The sequence below is a fragment of the Xyrauchen texanus genome, chromosome 26 (genome assembly GCF_025860055.1).
Source record: "Xyrauchen texanus isolate HMW12.3.18 chromosome 26, RBS_HiC_50CHRs, whole genome shotgun sequence".
Lineage (NCBI taxonomy): Eukaryota > Metazoa > Chordata > Actinopteri > Cypriniformes > Catostomidae > Xyrauchen > Xyrauchen texanus.
This window is the reverse complement of record NC_068301.1, coordinates 17949298-17976277: the sequence shown is the minus strand read 5'-3', so window position 1 is coordinate 17976277 and position 26980 is coordinate 17949298. Positions and strand designations below refer to the sequence as shown.

Here is a 26980-nt window from a genome sequence, read left to right as displayed (position 1 = left end):
CCCTAACGGCTGCGGCGCGTTTAACGATTGGTCCATCCGAGACCCACCTGTCATGGACGGCGAGAGCGCTCGTGCGGATGTCCGTGGACTGACCGCGCGTGTCAGGAGTGACAACAATGTCATGAATAATGAATGACTTTTGCGCTCTCCGCTGGTGCTGAAGTTGCCAAGAGGATATTCTCAAAGTGGCCTTGGACGTGACCAGCAGCGTCCAGCTGGACATAAGCGTTCATTTGTAGAAGTAAAGAGGTTTTTCTAAGTTTACTCCGTTTTGGGGATTTTTATTCGGATAGGAAAACATTTGAACTGAACAAGTATCGAAATAAGTTTTTTTTTTTATTATTATTATTATTGTTCGGTATTTTTAAACGCGTTTCAAAGCCAAAAGAAAAATTCGTTTCCAATTTCTGAAAGGATTTACAGAGCAAAATGAAGCCACGGATTCTGATGACCTTCCTGACGTTTATTGGTTCATGTAAGTAAACTAGTATGTTATCATACTATATTGTAAGATGAAATCGATGGTCATTTTTTGTATAACCTACCATTCACTTATTTTTGCGTTTCCAGCTGTGTGCAATTTGTTTGTGTGTGTGTGTGTGTGTATATATATATATATATATATATATATATATATATATTAGGCTATAAACAGTCATAAATGTCTCAGCTGTCCTGCATTTTAGATTACATCAATCCATGTTTCACCTATAAGAACCACTGCCTATATTTAAATTACAGATTATATACTGAAATGCTCTATTTGTTTTGGTGTTTAACATTATGCATGCTGTCTAATTGCATTTGCTTGAATAAATTATGTTCTCTATTAAAATAGAAAGGTATAAAGGCAAAACTCATTCAAATATTCAATTTCTAATATCTTCAAATATTAACCTAGCATTAGTTGCAACAGACTTGTACATTTTGCTTATCCAGATGCAGGACAATCTATTAGAAGTTAGATCTCAAGACATTAAAAGTTTATAAAAGTAATCTTGAATGTTAATAATCATCTTCCTCCAGCTTTTGAATGTTTAAAAATTCTGTTTGATTCATATTTCTTGCAAGTGGTTCATGAATATTCACAAAGTATCCCCATGTAATAGGGATTACTGATGAACTGTGAGCATTTTAATTGGAATGTATTTTAATACACATGAATTGGGCTTTAAATTGAATATATAGAATACAGCTGTAGTATTTGTATTTATTTTAAAGCAGTCCATTTCAGTAAAATTTTTAAATGGCAAATTTGCCTATAATTTTTATATTATTCAACTCTGGGCTCATAGTCTGAGTCCCTATCTTAAAAGAAAGAAAAATAGAAAGAATCAAATTAAACATATATGGTAATAGCATGGCTTTTCACCAAAGTATATCTGTCTGATTTGAACATCTTAATGTATTCTGTTTTAACTTGGTTGTCTCTGAAACCATTGAAGGTGTTTAAAAGCACACCATACAGTAAAATAAATTAAAATGGACAGTTTAGAACAGACATATATCATACAATTAAAATGTATTGCATCAAATCCTTAGTCTTTAGTATTATATAATTAATGTGATCATAAGAAAAGGTTCAACACATTTGCTCTGGTCTTATAATAATATAAAGAGATTAAATTACTAGACGGGACATTGGATCAAAATATTTATTTGCAAACCAGAGGTTATTGCCATGAGATTAGACCATGTGTGTTATTCAACATAAATTTCCTGTGTAATAATAAATAAACATGATACAAAAGTTGAACAGAAGGAGATGGTGAGTCCCAGGGAGGAGGGGGGAAACCAGATTACCTTATAAACAGAGTGGCTGTGGTGACCTTGGGTGGTATTAACCTTTGGGGTCCCTCTCCTGGTCAGCAGAGCAGTCCAAAGCGGGAGGAGCAAAAAGAGAGCCATGGAGACAAAAAGTGGCCACCTCTCCCCACCCCCTTTGACCTGACCCTAACACCCTCATATGCATAACACTGGTATGGCCTTATTGGGAGGCAAGAGTCATTTAAAATAGCCTTAAAGTGGTGTATGGCTGTGTGTAAGCACACCAGAATATGTTTATGCTGGCCTGGGGTAATCCTCCACAGCTGCCCATGGCTGTGTCCACAAACTCTTCATATCTGGCAAGTACTCACTCACATCTCCCACAGACATTTAGGATGCAGTTAATTTTGACAAGAAACCCATCCAGCCAATCCACAGCATTATATTGGTGAGTCAGGCAAGTGTTCTCTGAGGCTGCAGTTGGTGGACAATGTCTCTATAACTGCAAGACTGAGGGTAATACACCAAGCCTCTCCCCTGCTGAAGGTACAATTATGAAGTTGAGTCAAATCACAGCATGGATCTGTGAAACTGATCTACACAAACCTCCTTCCTGTTGAGAAAATGAGGCAGACTTTGAATAGTTTGAAAATGAGCTTCTTTTATTGTCTTAATTTCTTGCTTCGAGTTTCGAGTTCTCCTCTACCTTAACCTCTGGTATCGTTGTATCAAGTCTGTGCTCTGTCCTCCAGCTCGAGTGGATGTTATTCAGTACATCACCACAGAAGTTGTGAGGGATCATGTTTACTTGATGCCATCTACTTGTTTTCAATATCCTTTTTTAGGCTCTAAACATTTGTTGTTGTAATTGAAGCAATACCCACTTTCCCCACATTAATAAAGCTGCTGTAATAACCTGTAATGCCACTGGCTAATCATCCACAAATTTAATTAGATTAGAGGCTTTAACACTGCAGAATACTTTAGCATGACATAATTTTGAGTGTTGTCAGTTCTGTTAAATAAAGCCATCAAGTTTCATCAAACCAAAGATTAACTAACTGCACTTGTGGCATTAAAAACGTACATGTTAAAGCAAAGGGACATTTTAACCCTTGGAAGCTCCATTAATGAGATTGCCTTCATGGAAACCCTGATCTCCCTTCTGGTCCTAATAATCCTATCCTAATAATTAAAGACCTGAGGCAATAGTGATGGGGTGTTCTCTCACTCCAATTGGAGCATATTGAATATTGATTTTAGCTAATGGTTTCATGTTTGGCAATGACTTTTCCTGAAGATGCTGTTGAACTACTGACATCTAATTGAGAGAAACATGTATTTTTTTTTTACAAAGCATATACTTTTATATACATTTTTATGTATATTTTATATACATTTATACCATTAAGTGTATATGAAAACATGCTTAAAAAAATCTAATGACATTGATACTGAAAAGAAGCGGTTCATTTAAAAGTAGAACTTAAATAGATCTAATTGACGAGTGGTAATTGGTATCCTGGACTGGGCTGAGTTAATGAGGAGGGTGGAGGGAAATTGCAGGGGGTTATTTCCTCTTTTGACTGGAAATGCAAGTGTGTTCGAAGGAGTTTGATCTTGGCATATGCTACTTAATGACAATCAATGTTTAAACAAAAGACAACTTTTGCCTCTAACGACCAACACAAAGGAGTATTTGTGCTGGCATCTTGTGGCAGTTGTAGTTGGGGAGAGTTTAACTTCCATTAGATCCCCCCTTTCCATCCAGCTCATTTACTATTCCTCCCCAAGGTTTGCATTCAGCTATTGTTTACGTTAGATCTCCCACTGCTGCCATTGACATAATGGGAGAAAAGGGAACAAGAGGAATTTGTGATTGTTCAAATGCATTTTAAATTTCTTTCAAAGGCTTATATAACATTTTCTAAGTGGCAGTCCAGCTGCACAATGGGGATAGTCATTTAGAAATGATAATGAGCTTTAAAATTAGAATGTTTTGCTTAAGTCCTATGACTCTGAAGTATCAGTTCAAATATTTTTTTATTTATAATTATACTGATACACCTTTAAAACAGGCCTATGATACATAGTTTTGTTCTTAAAACAGGATGCTTTCATTTGGATGGAATTTATTTTAATACTTTCCATTTCAGTATTAAAGGGATAGTTTACCATCGTTTACCCTGAGGTTCCAAATTCATATGCAAAAAAAGTGAATTGGAACTGAGGTTTTTATTTAGCCTAACAAAAAATGAATATAATGAATAAATGGAAATATTTAAATTTAAATGTATTTTTAAAAATACATTGAAATATTACTACTGTGAACATACAATTTCTCAATCCTACTCAGTTTGACTATGCCTTCTTATTGAAAGTACTGATGTTCATGGATTTCTGAGGACATTTAGAATGAAGTCTGGCCCAAACAATAGTTTGTGAAGTTCAGGTCCAACCTTGGACTGGGGACAATGGACCGAATTTGGGGCTGGGACTGTGTGTGTGACTGGACACAGGCTGTCTGCCTTAGGCCCCACCTTGCTCATCTACCCTTCACCAACTCTCTCATGACCCTTTAGGGACTGAGGTCACAGCCCAAGGGGTGGGGATGGGTGGCGGTCTCCTGCTGCTCTGAACACCCGCTACAATCCCCCAAAAACCCATTTCTGTCCACCATGCATCTGAATGATCTGAATTATCCCCCGACTTGAGCTCTTAATCACACTTCTGTTGCGGTCTCACGCAGGTTGGGATTGGTTATTAGCATACAAAGATTAACTTATGACTGTTGTGGTGAATATATCTTGCCCATCAACGAAGGTCTTATAATTAAAAAATCCTATGCACATAACCACCATTGAGGCAACCTTGGAGATCTTAGACTTCCAATAACCTTTCTAATAGGTTAAGGTCATAGAAAACAAAGTTTGAGGGGTGGACAGAAAAAAAAAACTCTCAAACCAACCTTATAAAACAGCATAATCTTATATCTAATTGCTTGCAGAACCTGTTTGTGTTAGATCCTGGCCATTTACATCCCCGTAATCATACAGTAATTTAATGGTCTTTAAGAAGCAAACAGTAATATTACATTTATGTTGCCTAAGTCCATGTGTTTTATTGTATCTCAGAATACAGCTTGTATGACATAACCTATCCCCATGAGACCTTTGAATTTCATTAACACTTCAGGGGGAGGAATAAGCCAGGGAAGGGTCAGATGTAAACTAGTCCTTATAAAAATGAAAAAGTATGAGACAGACACTTCACACCTACATCTGCTCAGTGTGTGCAATAGGAGAATCCCAGATATCCCTTTCATTGCTAATGTGTAGTGGACGACTGCTATACATGTATGGCCTGTGCCTCTGGTGTTGATATTGTGTTTTAACTCTAAGGCATAAGTACTGCAATTGAGGTGACTGGGTATATGGTATCATGCTGTGCAAGTTTGCTGCAGTGGCCCTATAAAGTATGCTCTTCTACCTGATCTAACCCTTAAAATTAGTTTTGCTGGTGTAACCTAAAAATTAAATTAGGTTTAAAAATTTTTTTTTGACTTGATTCAAGTTAATTTAGACATTTTTAAAGGGTAGGCAATCTTTTTAGCTTAGCATAATGCAGCATCAACTGGTACTGCTCTAAATTACCTACAAGTCAGTTTTTCAGTTAATAAGGTGTGGATGCAGAGAAGAGCTCCAAACACACTGAAAAATGTTTTTGTTTAATGTGGTTACATGTTTATTTAACTTAAATATTATTTAAAATCCCTTAATCAACCTGAATACATTTGGTTACACATACAAAATACATTTTAAGGGTTAGAACAGGTAGAAATAGTTCCTTAAGGTAACAATTGCAGGTTTACACTTTTTACAGTCAGAAAATTATAGAATTAAACCTAAAGCACCTTGCTTTGAAGTTGACTTAGGATCATATAACTATAATGCCATGGCTGTCATTATCAAGTGCAAGTGGCGTGAAGAAGATCCCAGTGGTCAGACATTAGCATTAGGGTTCAAGCAGAGACACAGAAGTGCATATTGAAATGGGGGTAGGTTGCATCAACCTAACAGATGCTAAAGGTACTTTACATCTCATCTATTGCAAGTTCAAGAGCAGAGTTGTGCTCTTTAACATAACAGCTGCCTGAGACACTGACCATCTCCAAAGGTCTCCAAAGGTCTGAGCTTCTCCTTATGAAAAGCCCAGATGAGGTGTGGAATGGCCATGTAGCAAGAGTTGACAATGAGCGAGGACAGGGGTGAGCCAGTGGCATGGGAAAGTCACCCTAAAATCAAACTGAATGGAAAATGTGACTGGCTGGGGGTTTGGAATTGTGGGGTTTGTATAAGTGGGGGCAGATGGTCCAGACTGAGAGAGTTGCAGAAGGTTGCCGTGAGTTTTTTTTTGGAATAGGGTGTCGTCACAGTGCTATTGTCTTCAGGGTGGGTTTGCTCAAAAGAGGTTCCTTTAACTTGACCCCATAACTCACCGTAATTCTCCATCCCTTCTACACTGGCTTTGTCAGAGACCACTATGGTTCATTGGTTGCATTGCATTTGTCTCTTTTGTGACGGTCAGATTTGGTTTTGGGATAGTGAGTAAATAGTAAAGCTCACAATGACATCAGTCCAGAAAGGAACACAAACACAGTTTGTTTGGGTTTGGAAAGTTTGCCCTTAGGCCTGCTGTGTTGATGTGTAACTTTCAATGGCGATCTTCCTTTTATTTAAGTTTCTGGTGAATTGAAAAAGAAGTGAAGTCCGGTCTCATCTGCTGTAGACAGATAACTCTGACAACAAACACACACATACACAGTATATATGTATAGTGGCCCCAAAAAATATTAGGACCCCTTTTGCACTCTTAAGTCACAGTTAAACATTTCATTGTATTAGAAACAGAAAATCAAACCATGTGACATCTGCAAATACATTTTTAAATAATGTTTACTCAATAACTAACTTTACCTTTCTTAGACATTTTTGCAAGTACTTTTACACATCACTGTTCAGCACATTAACTATGGAGCATGTTCCACATAAAAAAATAAAGAAATAAATCCAAATACAATTTAAGATTGTAAAATGTTTTGCTTGAAAAGTGTGTTTGTGCCATCTATCTTAAAAATAAATAACGCTTGCTTTGATATTTTGCTATAGAATGCAATGGCATTTGAAGTGTGGCTTATGTGCCAATGTATATCATAAATTCAAAATCGATTTAAATCAAAAGTTGAATTAAAATAAAATTAATAACCCAGAATGCTGCATATAAATCCAAAGAGAACATCAGGCAATTTCAAAATTAAAAGTGTTTTAAGAGAAGTAGCTGAAACATTTAAGCATGTTCACTTTTCGTGTTTACAGAACTTGCTCAAGTCAAGTCATTCTTATTTGTATATCTCTTTTCACAACACATCGTTTCAAAGCAGCTTCAGAGAAAATTATGATATAACAGAAAATAAAGCTATAATATCTGTAATGTCTTTGAATGCAATTTGTGCCTTAATAAACATATACCTGTATATATAGCCAGAGGAGAATACATATATTATCCTCTGGCTAAACAGCATAGAGTTAGCATTAGAGGTTTTAGGTCCAATAATTAGAACTTGTGATTTGTCGGAATTGAGTAGAAGGAATTTTCTAGCCATCTAATCTTTGACATCATTGATACACTCTGCTAACTTGGAGAATTGTGAAATTTTGTTCGGTTTCGAAGTAATATAAAGTTCATCATCGGCATAACATTGAAAACGAATTCCAAGATTCTTGATCATGTCTCCCAGGGGAAGCATATATAGGGAGAAAAGCAGATGCTCTAAAACGGATCCCAGTGGCACTCCATAGTTAACTTTAGTTTGATCTGACAATTTCTTGTTTACACACACAAAGTGGTAGCGGTTAGATAAATACGACCTGAACCAAGCTTAATGCCTGTCCACAAATGCAAACATAATTCTGAAGCCTATCCAATATGGACATGTCTATGGTGTCAAAGGCAGCACTAAGATCTAAAAGCACTAGAAGAGAAATGCATTTGCTATCAGATGATACGATAAGATTTCAAGGCAGAAGATTACATTCTTTATATAATCTGTTTTATTAGATACTCATACCCATTTTCTGTATTCTACATTGTAAACCATTCATATTACATATTTATTTACCTTTAGGGTCTGTCTCAGCTTTGTTTTAACCACTGTCTTTTTCACTTTTAGGTTTGTGTAGTGGCACTGAGCTGGCTTTTCTAACAGAACCCAGTGATGTGATCGCAGTACGGGACAGACCTCTGATGTTGGACTGCAGGGTAGAAGGTGAGGGTCCCATCACAGTGACGTGGCATAAGAATGGAGTGACAATTCTTCCTGGAATAGGAAGCCGGGCAAAGATCCTGTCCAATGGCACACTATTGATCCACAGCTTCCAAAAGAGAAGGGATGGAGATGCTACTGATGCCGGGGAGTACTACTGCGCAGCCCAGAATCACTATGGCATGTTGGTCAGCCGGAAGGCCCGTGTGCAGCTTGCATGTGAGTAACAGAGCAAAAAGTAGCTCAAACATGGCCAACTAATCAAATAAACACACTCTCACACTTAAAGGGACAGCTCCAAAAATGAATATTCTGTCATTATTTACTCACCTTCCTTTATTCACTTTTAGTGATCACTCATTTATATATGTAAGAAGTACAGTAACATTGCAACAACAATGTGTATGTACACTTACACTGTGTTCCTGCTTTTGGTCTATCCTACCCATTTTCCTCTTGCTCTCCCTCTGGTCCTATAAAAGCAGTAGTGTGGGTGATAATCCAGTAGAATTATGGTTGTTGTTACATGCTTCCCCAGAAGGTTACGAGTTACTATGGCAATGCACTCTCATTTGAATCCCCCTACATTTAACACCCCTTTATTGATTATATGAATGGCCAGGCTGTTTAGACCACAATGCTCTTACCACCTCATCCAACAGCCCCAATGGAAATCAACATTTGAGTTGCCAATATCACTCATATCAAAGTTTTACAAGGTTGAGGGATATAGTGAGGGATAGTGTATTTGGTTAGTAATAGTGTATTAGCCTACAGCTATGCTCTTTTAAAATACACTTTGGTCAGTGTCATATCAACACTTGAAAAAAAAAACTGACATATTTGTAAACACTTTACAATAAGCTTCTATTTGTTAACATTGGTTAATTCTTTAGTTATCATGAACTAACCATACATTTTATTTGACACATTTATTAATCTTGGTCAATATGAATTTATAAAAATACAATTGTTTATTGTTAGTTCATGTAAGTTCATAATGCATTTGGGGTAATATATTTTATTACGGGATAGTTCACCCAAAAATGAAAATTCTCTCTGGCCATCCCAGATGTGTATGACTTACTTTCTTCTGTTAAACACAAATAAATATTGTATAAAAATATTTCAGCTCTGTAGGTCCTTACAATGCAACTGTGTACCAACACTTTAAAACCCCAAAAAGCACACAAAGGCAGCGTGAAGGTAATCTATAAGACTCCAGTGGTTAAATCCATATCTTCAGAAGCGATATGATTGGTGTGGGTGAGAAACAGGTCAATATTTAAAAAAAAAAAATCTATAAATTCCCCTTCCTGACCAGTACGTGGCGATATGAACGAAGCATGCGAATTGCCAAAAACAAAAGAAGAATGTGAAAGTGAAAGATCGATAGTAAAAAAAAAAGGACTTAAATATTGATGTTTCACACCCACACTTATCGCTTCTGAAGATATATATTTAACCACTGGAGTCTTATAGATTAATTTTATGCTGCCTTTGTGTGATTTGTGGACCTTCAAAATGTTGGTCACCATTCACTTGCATTGTATGGACCTACAGAGCTGAGATATTCTTCTAAATATCTTTGTTTATAATCTAGAGAAGAAAGTAAGTCATACACATCTGGGATGGCATGATGGTGAGTAAATGATTTTAGGTGAACTATCCCTTTAACTAATGTTAACATATGTAGCTTGTAATTTTAAAAAGTATTAGTAGCCTATATATTACATTTAATATTAACCAATATTAATAAGGTATGTAAAAGTTTTTTTTTCATTTTTCGTTGATGTTAACAAATGTAGTTAGCACATTTTAATGAATGCAACCTTATTGTAAAGTGTTACCAAATATTAAATGTTCAATACAAAACCTTAAGGACCCACTTTAAGAATGATTGTTATACCACATGAAATTAAATTGATCAATTCATCAATGGTGACACAACTTCTCAGATATTAACAATGCTTTAATCGTGGTTTGACCCCTTCTTCAGTTTATTTAGATATATTCATTTACATGTAACCAATACCTCACTTCCTGTCGCTTTGCCCCACAGCGCTCCCTAAATTCCACACTCACCCAGAGTCAATGGTAGTAGATGAGGGAAGTGTTGCACGGTTCCAATGCCAGGTCAATGGTATTCCTGATGCCAACATCACTTGGGAGAAGGACCATGTTGTGCTTGGAACTGCTGACGAAAGGTAACACAGTCCTTGTCATTAGTTTGTTTTTTCTCTGTCTCTAATCTACTTGCTTATAATTCCTCCCTCTAGAATCATACAATCATTTAACTCTTTCTCCCCAGGTACACACTCCTCCCAATGGGTATTCTGCAGATTACAGGAGTTAAGAAAGCAGATGATGGGGTTTATCGCTGTGTAGCCACAAACATAGCCAACATTCGCTATAGCCATGAAGCGTATCTCAACATAACTGGTCAGTGTACCTTATGTCACCTTACATGCATTAAAAAAACGAAATACCAGACTGCATCAGCAAAACCATGCACCTTATATACCTAGTACATTCATAACATAGGATCTGCAATGTACTAAGTTATGTTTGTATTGATGTCATGGTTTGATGAAGGACACAACCAGCACATTGATTATCTGAAATGTCATGATGTCAAATGTAATTTAGCTCCAGGCTTCTCATCTCTTTTTTGCCTTTCTCCTCTCAGGAGGTGCCCCTCGCACCTACAAGGAGCCAGTCATCCTGTCTGGCCCGCAGAACCTCACCATCACCGTTCATCAGACCGCAATACTGGAGTGTATCGCCACTGGAAATCCTCGGCCGATTGTATCTTGGAGTAGACTTGGTAAGAATCCTCATACTGACAGTTAAAGGGATAATTCACCCCCAAATATTTGTCATCATCATTTACTCTCCCTCATGTTGTTCCAAACCTGTATGATTCTTCTGTGGAACATAAAAGGGGGTATTTTGCAGAATTTTGCAGAAAGTCAAGGGTGACTGAGGTGAACAATCTAATTTTCATTTTGGGGTAAACTGTCCCATTAAACTGTACGGTCACTCTAAGCCGGTCTAGGCCACTCTTTAAATGCAACTACAAAAAGATGCTGAAGCAACACTTAGAATAGTTCTAGACATCTCAAATTAAATTTCTTGTCCATTTGTATCAGATGGCAGATCTATTGGAGTGGAGGGCATTCAGGTGCTTGGCACTGGAAACCTGATGATCTCAGATGTCTCCCTTCAGCATTCTGGTGTATATGTATGTGCTGCCAACCGTCCTGGAACCAGAATGAGGCGTACCGCATTGGGCAGGCTGGTAGTGCAAGGTAAGCTTCCTTGATTTCTCTTGATAGATAGATACTGTACCCTCATTGGTGACACTTTACAATAAGGTTCCATATGTTAACATTAGTTAATGCACTATGTATCATGAACTAACAATGAACAGTATATGTTACTGCATTTAATATTCTTGGTTCATTTTAGTTTCTAAAAATTTTTTTTTTAGTTAATCTTAGTTCATAATGCATTAACTAATGTTAACGTATATAACATTACTGTGGCAGGGCGGAGGGCGGGGCCGGGTCGTGATCCTACGCACCCGGTCCCGTATTAGGCTCTGCCACAATTACATTTTAAATGTGTATTAGTGTATGTTGAAATGAACATTAACCAAGATTAAAAAATACTGTAAAAGTATTGTTCATTATTAGTTCATTTTAACTAATGTTAATAAATGGAACCTTATTGTAAAGTGTTGCCATTATGTTGAATTACTTGTTTTTTACTGATCTCCAACTCAGGTCTCAAAACTACCCTTATATCTTCTCATTGCTTCTCATCTTGGCGTATAGTTGCTCCCAGTTTCTCTTGATATACTGAATAAGAAAAACAGATATTTAGGTTTCAGGATTTTCTTAAATGGTCCAATCCCATGAATAAGTGGTAACCTGCAATTGTTATCTCTAGAGATCTATTTTTCTACTTGATCTAAAAAATTACCAGGTAACTTTAGTCAGAATAAGTAACATTTTATAATTTACTAGTTAATGTACTAGTTTAGGTGATCTCACAAATGTTATTGATGTTATTGTTTACACACTTCACTTAGCAGAGAATAGCAATCTTACAAAAACAAGATTTTTACTTGCATGTATATGTTTGTTTGTAGGTGCAAGTGTACTTTTGTGGATATATGCTTCTAAGCTTCAATAATGATGATAACCAGGCACCAACCAACCTGGATTTGAATATGACACCAGAAAGCTAACTGGTCAGCCCAGAAAGAGAAATCAATATTCCAGCCCTCCCTTCTCTCACCTTTGGCCCTTCAATACAGAGAATCTGGCTTTTTCTTACTCTGTACTGGTTCTGATGGTGTGACACCCTGACTGCCATTATGGTAATCAAGCCCTGCTGGCGCTGTCCAGCTGGGGCAGAGGGTGTAGAGGAATAGCGGGTAATGGAGTCAGTTGTTAGGAGATATCCCCTTTCAACAGCCCAATGACACAGTTCATCCATCACCCTGTTACTGTCCATACATTCAACCTGATCATATATCCCTGAGGTGTATATATATATATATATATATATATATATATATATATATATATATATATATATATATATATGATCCTTTCATGGGCTATCTTCAAAGAGAGAACAACATGAGCACAAATGGGTAAATCACACATACGCCCACTAGAACAAGAGTCTTATTTTAATAGTAACATTTAAAAGAAAGTAAAGTAGACCTAAGACTCTTTTTAATCTGAGCACTAACATAATAATGTCTTTTTACATCATCATCAAGATATAAGCTTACCCAGTAAAAGTGATGACTAAGACAAAAAATAGCCATATAATTTAATCAAACTGAATAGCTACATACTTTAAAATCCTCTTGGGACAATGTAGATGATCCTCGTGTCTTTTTGCTTTACACAGCCATTCATTTGTTAATTGTTATCAGCTTTGCACCCAGGTGAGGTTTCTCTATCTGTGTCCCAAATGCCCTGCTTCAGCCTGATCAATCAATATTCACCCCTATCAGTCTTTTACAACAGGATTGGCAGTGAAGCCATTTATGGGAGGTAATCTTGAATGTATTGATTAATATATTGATCCACTTTTTGTGTAAAATAGTAGCAAAGAGATTAGGTTGGGTTAATTCTTCAAAACAGAAACTAGCTAGCCAAAAACCTTCTCAAAATAATAATAAAAAAAAAAACAATGGGGAAAAAAAGCCTGTCTAGATTACTAGGCAAGCATCATTAGTTATATCAAGTTATGCCTTGAAAATAGGTCTGTTTCATTGCTTTTTTTAGACATTTTAAATGACATTATAAATGGTTTTGATTGATGATTATGAAAGTAAATTTTATAGTAGAAGCTGGAATTTGGATATTTTAGTCTTGATTCATAAACACCTTGCAAAATTCTGTTCTAATGAATCACATTCCTGCGGTTTGCCAGTCACAAAGTTACAAAAAGGCAAATTCTAGTCAAGTTCAAATCTGAGAGGTCTGTTACACGAGGTTACAGCCTTTCAGGCTGGACTGCTCTTTATGAATGTAAGGTCTGCACTTTCACACAGTCTTAGAGCCATGACTTTGGTTAGAAGGTTTGGTGTGGACAGATGCTGAGCCATGAAGTGACAATAGAGAACAAAAGCAAGATAGACAGGCAAAGAGCAGCAGAAAGACAGATTTTTCCCTAGCTTGTGTGTATGTTTTTGGAGGGGTGAGGTCTCCCCTCTCACCTCTGACCTCTCATTTCTCACCTTTGACACTGGCCTAGGAAGCTCTTTGGTGAATGGCCAAGAGAGGGAGTGGAGGGGGCAGAGTCTCCACTGACAGACAGGTGATGAAGAAGCAAGGGCAGGCAGAATGGATGGTCTTCAAATGAGGAAGGGTGACAGTCCTTCATAACCCCTCCCCCACTGTTTCCATAGCATTATAAAGGCAGTTGTTCCTGTCACAGTTGGTGGTCAGAGGCAGCAGGTGATGTAGTTCAAGGGGTGGGGGGACTATGAAGGGATAACTGCTTTGTGTTGAGGGAACCACTTCCATTTTCACAGCCTTTATTTTCAAATTAAAAATGAAAGGATATGGGAATCCTTAAAAAGGCTTTAAGATGCAGATCCCATAGATACTGGTGCAGCTGAAGGGTTTGCCTTATGCTAAAGTGGGAAAGTATATTTTACTGTTCTTAAAGGGTATGGCTTACATAGCACAGTAAGGTGCATGAATATCAATTTATCTTGAATATAAGTCATTATATGTGGCTTGAAATATACATTAAGTCATTGCTTTCTATAAATAGCCAATTGTAATAGCAACTCCAATAAAGAGTTGTTTCTGCTTTATGTAATCCCTAAAAATAACTATTGTTGGTGTAATCTAATTAACTCAAACTAAGCACACTTTGTTTAAGTCAAGAAACATAGTCTCATGGCAACTCATAATAAACGTCTTTTTCCTTTTCCCTCCTATTTCCATAGACAACAACAAATTGACAAACAATTTCGAAATGATACAATACAGGCATAAAATTTTAACTTGAAAAAAATTTAATGTCTGTGAACAAATTTGTTTTCAAACTCTTTCCATATTTGTTTATGCAATACAAATGACTGCTGTATGTCAATATGCTGTAATACGCTTTCCTCACCTCGTTCCAAACCCCAGTGGTTTCTTCCGTGGAACAAAACCTTTTTTTTTAAAATAATTTAAATCATGGTTAAATTTAGGGTTTGGGTAAGGGATTACACTTTATGGTTAGGTTAAACTTAGGAACAATCTTAATAAACTTTTAATCTTTTTTCTCTATGGGAGAAGAAGTTGTACATTTTGTTCAAGCCAACACGATTTCTTACGATTTTGCCATCTCTTATATTACAACTTGCCATAAGATGACTGTTTTACAGTGAGTAAATAACTCTCACTTGGTTATCCGCTTCCAAATTAATGAAACGGTCAATACTGAAAGTATTACACACCAGGATCCAGGCTTTTTAATCAATAATATGAATTAATTACTTAAGTCACAAAACAGAATTAAATGAATGAGGAATAGCCACCTGATCAAATCCAAGGTCAGATCTAAGACCCAGCTAAAAGAATAACTGATCAATACATGTGATGGATTGGATGATATGTGGATGCTGAAGCTGACAGTTAGATCCTGGTTGTAAAGACACAGCTGGTTGGAGTAAAAGCTCTCCTGCTGCTCTGGGATTTTACTCTGAGATTGTCTTTCCATCCTGTTTGAATACAGAGGAAACTATGTGTAGTGAAATCCAATTTAATTAGTTGCAGATATACAAAATGCATGTGTATTTATGTGTATGTGTCCTATTTAAAGTAGCCTGTTATCTGAGGTATATACCATTTCATAAGGTAGTAAAATATGCAAAGCATATTGTACAACATGGTATACTATTCTATATTATGGTATACTATTTATACTATAATTAATTGACTTAGATTATCATTAAAACATCACTACACTGAAAAAATGTTAACCTAAAAATGTGCTTCATGTGATAACATCTAAATGAACATCTAAATTATTATTTAACATAACTGAATCAACCTAAATACATTAGATTACACTAACAAAGCTCATTTTAAGGCTTAGATTAGAAATATCTCCATAATGTAATGTTATAATGTGAGCATATATATATATATATATATACACACACTTTAGAGACTAATGCTAGATAATGACAAAACTAGCCTTTATTTAGTTCCTCTCCTCAGTTTAAAACATTTCTATTCAAGGATGTCCATTCATCTTTTATACACAAACAGTTCTACTCAGGTTCATGTGTGAAGTGCTTCTCGGGAGAGGCGAGAGTGACAATGATGTGGCTGATAGATGACATACCCTCCTCATACACACAGGCACACACACTGTGCTACCGCAGATTTTCAGGGTTACGTCAGGCGTTTTGAAGCGACCTCTGTCCTATTGTGCCCTGCTATAGTTTCATTATACACACACCCCCTCCCACATTCACTCTGAACTTAATGCCTGAGCTGAACAGTGTTAAAAGGGTTCCTGAAGACTGCATGTTTAATCTCAGGCCCATGAGCATCTACATGATGAATTTTGTGTTTTTATAGTGGAACCTGATCTTTTGGTTTCCTTCTCTCAAAACCTGTTTTAAAACTCCATTCAGCTCAACAATATCTAACATGTGGTGACAAACTGAAAAAGTGTATAAGTAACTCAGTTAAGTTAGGTTGATTCAGTCAAATTAAATAATAATTAAATCAAATATGTTTTAAGGTTATCTGACAAAATATTTTGTACAGTAAACCAATAAATGGGTTTCATAATAGCATACTACCATACTGTTTTTACTATATCTGCAGCATATAAATATAGATAACTGTATGGCAGTATGCTATTCCGAAATGTGTCGGAATCGGAAGTTATAAATAATGAGTTCTCATCTCTTTATTGACATTGTCAAGACACAATGATGAAAAGCACAACAATCAGCTGTGAAACACAATTAGTTCATCCATGGCTCATATTGATCTGCCAAATCTATATTTTTGTCTATCTGTGAATTGTTTTTTTTGGGCATCATTTGAGGAGGAAGCAGTGCTGTTTTAAAAATCCGTATTTGTATTGATTAACAGCTCTCTATTAAAATAGGGCTCCCTTTGACCTATGAACTTCCACACCTCCGCAGAACATATCGGAGCCTCTTCCAACAGAATGGGCTCTTTTTGGGGTGTTTGGTTGTGGTGGGTGTCAATAGATCAATGAGATGCATAGTCCTGGGGTCTGGAGAGCTCTACGTATATGCATGGCCATTGTGCGGACGTTGAAGCGGAACGGTGAACCTGCATCTGGGCGGTTAAATCATGGGAAGGGCTAGAGATGTCCTTTTATAAAAAGTGTAGTTGAGTTTATGTTCAAGATACTTTGTGTGGATTTGTGTTTCAGAATAGACCACAAACATTCCATATCTTGATTAAGATATGGAATGATGATGTGTTGTGCCTTGCTGTTAAATCAGTGAATCTCTTGTGCTTATCTGAGACAGAATTTAGCTTAATTTTAGGAAAATACTAGCTGTATAATTTCAGGTTTGCTTAATATTTCCACAATCATAGAAAAATTACATTTTGAGAGATCCAAACATATAAAATGTAAAACAAAAATAGTGTTTAATATGATATATAATAATAGCTCTGTATTAAATTCCTCAATCAAGCTGTCATGGTGTTTGTTTTCATGCTGATTTCTTTCAATTTCTCTGCAATTGTTTGTACATTGAAATCATCTCTATTGCAAATGTGACAGTACTACACAAGCAATTAGCTTTTCAGTGGATTCTTTAATATTAATAAACAACAATACATTTTTTCTTAATTTGTATACGCAGTTTTACATTTTTGAAACAATATGCTCTATGTATTGTCTTTGTACATTAAGCTTCGCTGTTTTATTCCTTCTCTTTCTCTAGCTCCTCCAGAGTTCATTCAGTGGCCGCAGTCTATCTCTAAACCAGCAGGGGGGAGTGCTGTGTTCACATGTGTTGCTCAGGGAGTTCCTGAGCCTCATATAATTTGGCTGAAGAATGGAAAGATACTTACACCTGGAGATAACGTGAAACTCACTAACAATAACAGGTAAACCCATGTTGTCATGTCAGGGTTACAAATATCAACAGGAACAAGCAATAAACTGAGATGCAACAACCAATCTTACAGCAATACATGTTATATTATAATAACGGAAAATGTATGCATTATATTTTATTTAAACCAAAGATTTCTACTGCACTGTTTGACTTTTTTGAACTCTTAAATCATGTTTATCTGACCAATTGTTTGTTTAAGGAATAGTTCAACCAAAAATGAACATTCTCTTATTATATATTCAATCTCATGCCAGCCCAGATGTGTATCACTTTCTTTCTTCTAGAGAACACAATCAAAGATTAGAAGAATATTTCATCTCTGTACGGACATATAATGCATGTGAATTGTGGCCAGACCTTTCAAGCTTCAAAAATCACTTAAAGGCAGCATAAAAGTAATCCCTATTACTCTAGTGTTTTAATGCCTTCTGAAGTGATGCAATCACTTTAGGTGAGAAACAGATCTATATTTCAATCCTTTTTTACCTTAAATCACCACTTTCTCATTCCGAATATAAAATAATGTGAAAGTGGAGATTTATAGTAGAAAAGGACGTATATACTGATCTGTTTCTCACCCACAACTATTATATCGCTGCTATAGACATGGATTTAAACACTGGAGTTGGATGTGTTACTTTTATTCTACCTTTATGTGATTTTTGGAGCATGAAAGTTTTGGCCACCATTCACTTGCATAATATGGACGTACAGAGCTGAAATATTCTTCTAAAAATCTTAATTTGTGTTGAGCAGAAGAAATAAAGTCATATACATCTGGGATGTCATGAAAGTGAGTAATTGATGAGAGAATTAAAATTTTGGGGTGAACTATCCCTTTATCTGTTATGGGGCTATACCTACTACTTCCACAAGATGTCAGTGTTCACTTGCTTGACATATTCTGCTAAACAGATTGAATAGTGTGCAATATTACCAACTGATAACAGGGTTATAGTCGGTGCCTCAAAGAAACATCTAATACTAAATTCAAAGTAAAAATATAAAAATGTTTTTGTGATGTATTGACCTTTTGATATTTCTTATTTTCCATATTTCATCTTCACAGCACCCTGGCAGTGACTCGTATCACATCAGAGGATGAGGCCATATATCAGTGCATAGCTGAAAACTCAGCCGGCACAAACCAGGCCAGTGCTCGTCTAGCTGTGTCTCTGGCAAAAGAGCTACCTGATTCCCCTCAGGGTCTGAAAGCCACGGCTCTATCTAAAACCACCCTGCAGCTCTCCTGGACCCAGCCGCCCACTGAAATCATAGACGGGATCATCGGATATGTGCTGCATATCCGCAAGTATGGTGGTGAGTATCTCTGGATTAATGGAGTTCTGATGTTCTTCTACTTCAAAATAAAATGTGTGTAAGTTATTTTGTTCCCTACTTATATTGTTGGAGGGATAGTCAAGGACCTCTTATTATACAATTGAGAGTTGTATTTTAAGCCTGACCTATAATAACATGCATATGGTACAGTGATTATGTGCAAAGTGTTTTTTATTTTTTTTATTGAGGGGCTATATTTAGCTAAATGAGGGCATATTTGTTATATAATAATATAAAACCACACTGTGACATCCTTGAAAATACTTGAGTTTCACAAATCCGTTAAAATAAATTCTCAACATTAATAATTAAGTTGTTACCTATAAATTTAAGTCTAAAATTAAGCATATATATATATAGTCACACACACACTGGCAGCCAAAAGTTTGGAATAATGTACAGATTTTGCTGTTTCGGAAGGCAATTGGTACTTTAATTCTCCAAAGTAGTATTCAACTGATCAAATTATAGTCAAGACATTACTGATGTAAAATACTATTTTAGATGTACATCACTATTTGAAAAGTCATTTTTTATCAAACCTAAACAGGCCCCATTTCCAGCAGCCATCCAACACCTTATCTTTGAGTAATCATGCTGAATTTATAATTTGGTACTAGAAAATCACTTGCAATTATATCAAACACAGTTGAAAGCTATTTGGTTAGTTAAATAAAGCTTAACATTGTCTTTATGTGTGTTTTTGAGTTGCCACAATCTTAACCCCATTGAGCATTTGTGGGATAAGCTAGACTGTAAAGTGCCCGACAAGACAGCCACATCTATGGCAAGTGCTACAGGAAGTGTGGGGTGAAATGTCACCTCAGAATCTGGACAAACTGACAGCTAGAATAACAAGAATCTGCAAAGCTGTCATTGCTGCACATGGAGGATTTTTTGATGAGAAATCTTGGAGGTCGTTTTAGTCATTTTTTTCAAATTTTAAAAGTCATTTTTCATGTTATTAATGTCCTGACTATACATTGTGATCAGTTGAATGCCACTTTGGTGAATAAAAGTACCAATTTCCTTCCATAAGAGCAAAATCCGTACATTATTCCGAGGTGCCAGTGAGAGAGTATATATATACACACACACACATATATACATGCACTCACCGAGCACTTTATTAGGTATACTATGGTCCTATATATAAATAGATATAACCAGGATAGAAATATATCAAATGTTCCAAAAAACTTAATCATAATAATCAGGGGCCCCATTTCATATCTGACCCTGGTTTATTACCATATGTATTTACATATGCTGTTATGATGCAAAATTGCATGCAAAATAATTTTTTTAATATTGTATTTTCATTTATCAAATATCTTTTTTCCACAAAACTGGTAGAACCTCTGTTGAATCTCCCTGATATAATGATTGCACATTTTTTGTCTTTCCAGAGCCTGATAGTAAAGAGCTGCAGGAGGCGGTGAGCAAGACAACATTCCAGCATGACCTGACTAACCTTGAACATGCCACAACCTACTCCATCTACCTTAAGGCCTACTCTCCTCTGGGTGCCAGTGAACCGTCCAGCACTGTCGTCACTACAACACTAGGGGGCGGTATGTAGCTACATATTTGTAAATGGTGGAAAAGTAATGATAGACCATGTGCTCCCCCCCCCCACGTTTTGTTTCTATCTCCCCAGCTGTCCTATGTCAGCATTTTTAGCTCCCTCTGTCTGCTCCCTTGTGCTTGTCATTTAGTATTTCCTCCTCATTCTCTCTTTATTTTCTCTCATATATCTGAGCTTTTGTTTTATTCATTATGTAGCCTGTTTTACGGTTTTACTAGAACAGAATGAACTTTGACAATAATCCATGCCCCTCCAGGCTAATTATAGCCCTCTTTCTCTCTGTATGTGCCTTATCTAGTGCCAAATCCACCAACATTCTTTACCAAAGCAATGAATGCCACAGCAGTCCAGGTTCTATGGGAGTTGCCCTATAAGCCTGGCAAAACAGAAGGTTTCCGATTGTCCTACCGCAGGGTCCCCCACGGAGACATCCAGGGGCCCATTCAGTTGCCATGTCATGTCAATGCTCACACCATCTCTCATCTTGGTGAGGAAGAATGTGTTTCTGTGTGTGGAAACTTTAGTTTTTTCATTCAGTTGCCTCTGAAAAGAGCCACACTTAAAAATTTATGAATGTCATTGCATTACCTTACAAAACAGCGGAAAAAGAAAGCTAGCTAAAGCAAAATACTTTAAAGATTGCTTTAAATAACAGATTTACCAGTCTTAGTCTATAGACTTATTTACAGGCCCAAACAGAAATTGCGCCCACAGAACTATGCAAAAAGCTTCACAGATTTGTGCAGCATTGGAACACCTATCATGGACAAATTTGTACACATTCCTTGCCACTTGTATATTTATTTATTTATATGATATTTTGGCTCATTTGATTATTCTTTCAGCTACCAATAATAATGTAGTACTCTCATCTCTATTTAATACATTTTACCATATTTAAATCTATTATGATAGAATTGCACAGATTTCCCACTTAAATTGATGCTGAACTTCTTTCAAAATTTTAAATGAAACATACAGAATGCTCTCTCAGTTCAGTTTGATTATGTCTGCTTGACCTCTGAGGTAGCCATTGTGTTTGGCCAGTGATAACTGAAATGTTCCTTCACTCAGCCCAACTGAAGAGCTGTGTATACACAACCTGAAGTGTATCACGAGCACTAGAGAGCAAATAGAGATTACTCCTTTAAGACCATTTCGTAGTATTGTCATGTGAAAATATGTCATAGCCTTTTCAGAAAAGTGCCTTGACAGGAAATTATAACTTGAAAAGGAGTGTGATATAACAGAGATATTGATGAAAACTAAGATCTTACATCAGCTACTGTATATAGAAACTATGAAAGTAAAAGAAAGAGCAAAAAGCCAAAGCCTTGAGGTTCCAGCCTTGGACCTCAATCACTATGATTCATGTGTGTGTGTGTGTGTGTGTGTGTGTGTGTGTGTGTGTGTGTGTGTGTGTGTGTGTGTGTGTGTATTTGTTTGAGGTGAATGTAGGATTAACTGATTGATGTGCAGTGTATGAAACTGACTGTGTCTGTTTATTCCTAAGATCCTGGAGCTGTGTATGAACTAAAACTGGTGGCCTTCAATGGCAATGGAGAGAGTGACTGTTCTAAGAAACTAGTGTCATTGGCTGAAGATGGAAAGAGTGCTAAAACCAGTGCAGGTAAATTAGGATAAAAAATTAGGATTTGCTGTTTGATCTGTTAGTATGTGTTGGCAATATTTATAAGTAGTAATAAGTATGTTTTAGTTCTATCAATCGATTGAAATTGTAATCAAATTAATTACATGATATGTTGAGTAATTAATCAAATTAATTGCATTCCACATGTATTTCCTAAGGAAAGCTTCCTAATTATGGTCATTTAAGACATTACATTCCTCTGGGATATGAGTAATAAATCATTGTTTTTTTTTATGTATGTATCATGAACATAAGCCTATCACTTGCCTGAAGTCCACAGAAATCCATTTTGCAATCAATGTCCATTTGTCCTGGGTCGTTCACAAAGGACGCAATCTTGCATTCTGTCTGTGATACTTTTTAACTCTTTGTCTGTGCATTACTGTCAGAGGTTTGTCTTTGATTAAATTAGTTAACATGTTAAATCGACAACCCTAGTGCCCCATTTTAAGAGTGCGCATATGGCTTAAAGCTTGCAAAGTCGGTGGCCATGGCCATGAAGTTTTGGAATAGCCGTGCAAGCCTAAGTCTAAGCTAGTTGGTTTGGCGAAATTGCACACGCAAAGTGCTAATGGGCTTGGTTTAAGTGCAATTTAATTGGAGGTTCTGCGCAGTCTCTGTCCTGTTATATAGCACCAGCGATATAAACATAAACGGCACATTCATAAGAAGTTGGTTGTGTAAATTGGCTGTATGCAATGAATGAAATATGGACTTACATTCTTTTGTGCAATAACTGCATCCTTATTGAAGTGACATGCTCTTTTCATACGCATGGAAAATTATTCTCATCAGGATTTGGATGTAGGCTCTGTTAAATTATAGAGAATGTAAGTATTATTAATCAAGTGACACACAAATTATGGCTAGTATTAGCAGTGGTTTAAAGGGTGTGGATTTTTGTATGCAATTCACCTCTACCAGTGAATTTTGATTTAAAAAATATTTTTTATTAATTTATTGAAAAATTAACCCTGTGTCTAAATTCAAATGACACTTTAAACTATATTACAATATTATCAACATAACAAAGTGGTCAAACAAATCTTACAAAATCCAAACATTTTACACTCACATGAATACAATTGTAAATAGAGCCTAAACATAATAATAATAATAATTGAAAAAATAAAACATGACTTAATTTAACACAAAACTAATACATTTTTGTTTCATAAAACAGTGATCGTCATGGACATAATTTGATGTTCCACTATATTTTCATAGTATGGACATTAACTATGTTACAAGCTGCTGGTGGAATCTCCAAACTGCAAATTCAGGAGCTGATTTTATACCTTGTGCTGGGAATAGACGTGCTTCTCAAACATCTTAGCTCAATTACCTAATTCTCAGGAAAATACACCCCCAGTTTGTGAGCATACACTCACAGATAGCACAAACACTCCCATTTGCACTTTGCACTGGCCTGAAAATTGCACATAGAATTAGCGCTCTCATGAAGACATAGCGCATGGTCATTCTGCGTATCTCTGCGCTTAGCGCAGTCACAAAAATTGATCCCCTGATTTGTTTATAATTCATAAATGCACTTTATATTGAATTCTGATAAATCTATCATGTGTGTTGGTTCAGGAGAGGAGACTCAGTGTAACTGCAAGAGCGTTGAGAGCTCGTTGAACAGCATTGTGTTTGGCATCCACATTGGCATGGCTTGCATCATTTTCTGCGTGCTCTTCCTCATGTTTGGATACCGGCGCAGGTAATTGATGAGATGATGTACGCTAACTTCATGGAAAAATCTGTTTATCTGACCAGTTTTCAAAGCTTTTTGCATTAATTCACTTACTAATATCTATGCACACATATTATCCGGTTTAAGTGTTTGAATTTGATCTCAGCTTCCTTTGCAGAAAGGGGACTAAGGACAGCTGGTCTGTGCCACAGGGCGAAGATGGAGGGCACCATGCTCAGAGCAACGGCATCCCTAAAGAGGGACTAAAACGCCCTGCTCAAGGCACTGAATTAGTGCCACAGGTAACACCATTAGTTTGACTTATCTTTGAAATTATGACTGAGGATAAGAAGTCTGTAGATGTCACAGCATGTTAATTGTTTGGGCACCTGTGTCTTTTTTTACACCCTGCCTCTGCTGATTCTTACCAGTTTCCTCTGCAGGAATGTACAGGTGAAACTCGAAAAATTAGAATATCGTGCAAAAGTTCATTAATTTCAGTAATTCAACTTAAAAGGTGAAACTAATATATTATATAGACTCATTACAAGCAAAGTAAGATATTTCAAGCCTTTATTTGATATAATTTTTATGATTATGGCTTACAGCTTATGAAAACCCCAAATTCAGAATCTCAGAAAATTAGAATATTGTGAAAAGGTTCAGTATTATAGGCTCAAAGTGTCACACTCTAATCAGCTAATTAATCCAAAACACCTGCAAAGGGTTCCTGAGCCTTTAAATGGTCTCTCAGTCTGGTTCAGTTGAATTCACAATCATGGGGAAGACTGCTGACCTGACAGTTGTGCAGAAAACCATCATTGACACCCTCCACAAGGAGGGAAAGCCTCAAAAGGTAATTGCAAAAGAAGTTGGATGTTCTCAAAGTGCTGTATCAAAGCACATTAATAGAAAGTTAAGTGGAAGGGAATAGTGTGGAAGAAAAAGGTGCACAAGCAGCAGGGATGACCGTAGCCTGGAGAGGATTGTCAGGAAAAGGCCATTCAAATGTGTGGGGAGCTTCACAAGGAGTGGACTGAGGCTTCAAATGTCAGTATTCCTCTTGTCAAGCCGCTCCTGAACAACAAACAACGTCAGAAGCGTCTTACCTGGGCTAAAGAAAAAAAGAACTGGTCTGTTGCTCAGTGGTCCAAAGTCCTCTTTTCTGATGAGAGCAAATTTTGCATCTCATTTGGAAACCAAGGTCCCAGAGTCTGGAGGAAGAATGGAGAGGCACACAATCCAAGATGCTTGAAGTCCAGTGTGAAGTTTCCACAGTCTGTGTTGGTTTGGGGAGCCATGTCATCGGCTGGTGTTGGTCCACTGTGCTTTATTAAGTCCAGAGTCAGCGCAGCCGTCTACGGGACATTTTAGAGCACTTCATGCTTCCTTCAGCAGACAAGCTTTATGGAGATGCTGACTTCATTTTCCAGCAGGACTTGGCACCTGCCCACACTGCCAAAAGTACCAAAACCTGGTTCAATGACCATGGTATTACTGTGCTTGATTGGCCAGCAAACTCGCCTGACCTGAACCCCATAGAGAATCTATGGGGCATTATAAGAGAAAGATGAGAGACATGAGACCAAACAATGCAGAAGAGCTGAAGGCAGCTATTGAAGCATCTTGGTCTTCCATAACACCTCAGCAGTGCCACAGGCTGATAGCATGCCACGCCGCATTGAGGCAGTAATTAATGCAAAAGGGGCCCAAACCAAGTACTGAGTACATATGCATGATTATACTTTTCAGAGGGCTGACATTTCTGTATTTAAAATCCTTTTTTTTTATTGATTTCATGTAATATTCTAATTTTCTGAGATTCTGAATTTGGGGTTTTCATAAGCTGTAAGCCATAATCATAAAAATTATATCAAATAAAGGCTTGAAATATCTTACTTTGCTTGTAATGAGTCTATATAATATATTAGTTTCACCTTTTAAGTTGAATTACTAAAATTAATGAACTTTTGCACGATATTCTAATTTTTCGAGTTTCACCTGTAGTTTTAGTCATTTGTAAAAATAGCTCATTTATCTTCCTGTGAAGCGTTTTTGTTGTTGGCCAGCAGAGTTTATCATCAGTAACAAGATTTAGTTTTAGAATCTCAGTGAATAAAAATCTGGCACTACTGTGAAAACCCCCATAGCAATCAACATCCAGAACAAAATCCAGTTTAAGCTGATTTGTTGTGTTTTGGAACATGCTGGTTCAACAACTGGTTCCAAGATGGATTTAGCTGGTCCAAGCTGGTCATTAGCTGGTCCAGGCTATTCATTAGCTGGTCAAAGCTGGTCTTTAGCTGGTTCAAGCTGGCTATTAGCTGGTCAAAGCTGGTCTTTAGCTGTCATAAGCTGGTTCAAGCTGGCTATTAACTGATTGACTTGCTACCATGTTTCAAAAACCATCTTGACCCACCTGAACTGGTATGACTAGCTGGCAGCTGGTTTGTTGACCTAATGACCAGGCTGGACCAATTTGGACCAGCTAGAAACCAGCTACCATGGTCCAAAACACAGCTGCAATCTTAAATTGGATTTTGTAGCAGAGAGTGTTGTGCTCTAATGGCAAGGATTTGGTGAAAAGGTAACTTGTCATACTGACTACTGTTTTCTCTCTTTTTTTTTCAGGTTAACAACACAGATCAGCAGACCCAATGCCAGGTTTTAATTGAGCAACACTCATCCAGTCTGCCAGGCACAGGCACTGGATAGCACTAGCCCTTTACCCTCTGCCCCAGTGATCTTTCTCCTTGTGGTTCCTCTGCCTGGCCTGCCCACCAAAGTCCCCTTTAATCCCTTCCACATCCCTGTCTGTCATCCAAACTGCTGCTATTGTTGAAGGGTGGAAATTATCCTGTCTTGTCTTATGAAACATACTCATAGTATTTTGCTAGAGTGTCACTGATTGAGCTGGTTTAAGATAGCCTATCCTCGTTCTTCGTCTATTAGAACAAAAGCTC

General features: G+C 36.9%; 1 protein-coding gene across 1 annotated transcript; it reads left to right on the top strand.

Annotated features, from left to right (window-relative positions):
• Positions 1 to 429: 429 nt before the first annotated feature.
• Positions 430 to 26732, top strand: LOC127620323 (immunoglobulin superfamily DCC subclass member 3-like). The gene is made up of 14 exons (XM_052093519.1): positions 430 to 475; positions 7997 to 8308; positions 10152 to 10296; positions 10401 to 10531; positions 10779 to 10916; positions 11242 to 11400; positions 17565 to 17730; positions 18811 to 19061; positions 20492 to 20656; positions 20969 to 21157; positions 22184 to 22300; positions 23918 to 24044; positions 24184 to 24319; positions 26649 to 26732. The coding sequence occupies exons 1-14, from the start codon at positions 430 to 432 to the stop codon at positions 26730 to 26732; spliced, it is 2166 nt and encodes a 721-aa protein (XP_051949479.1).
• Positions 26733 to 26980: the final 248 nt, after the last annotated feature.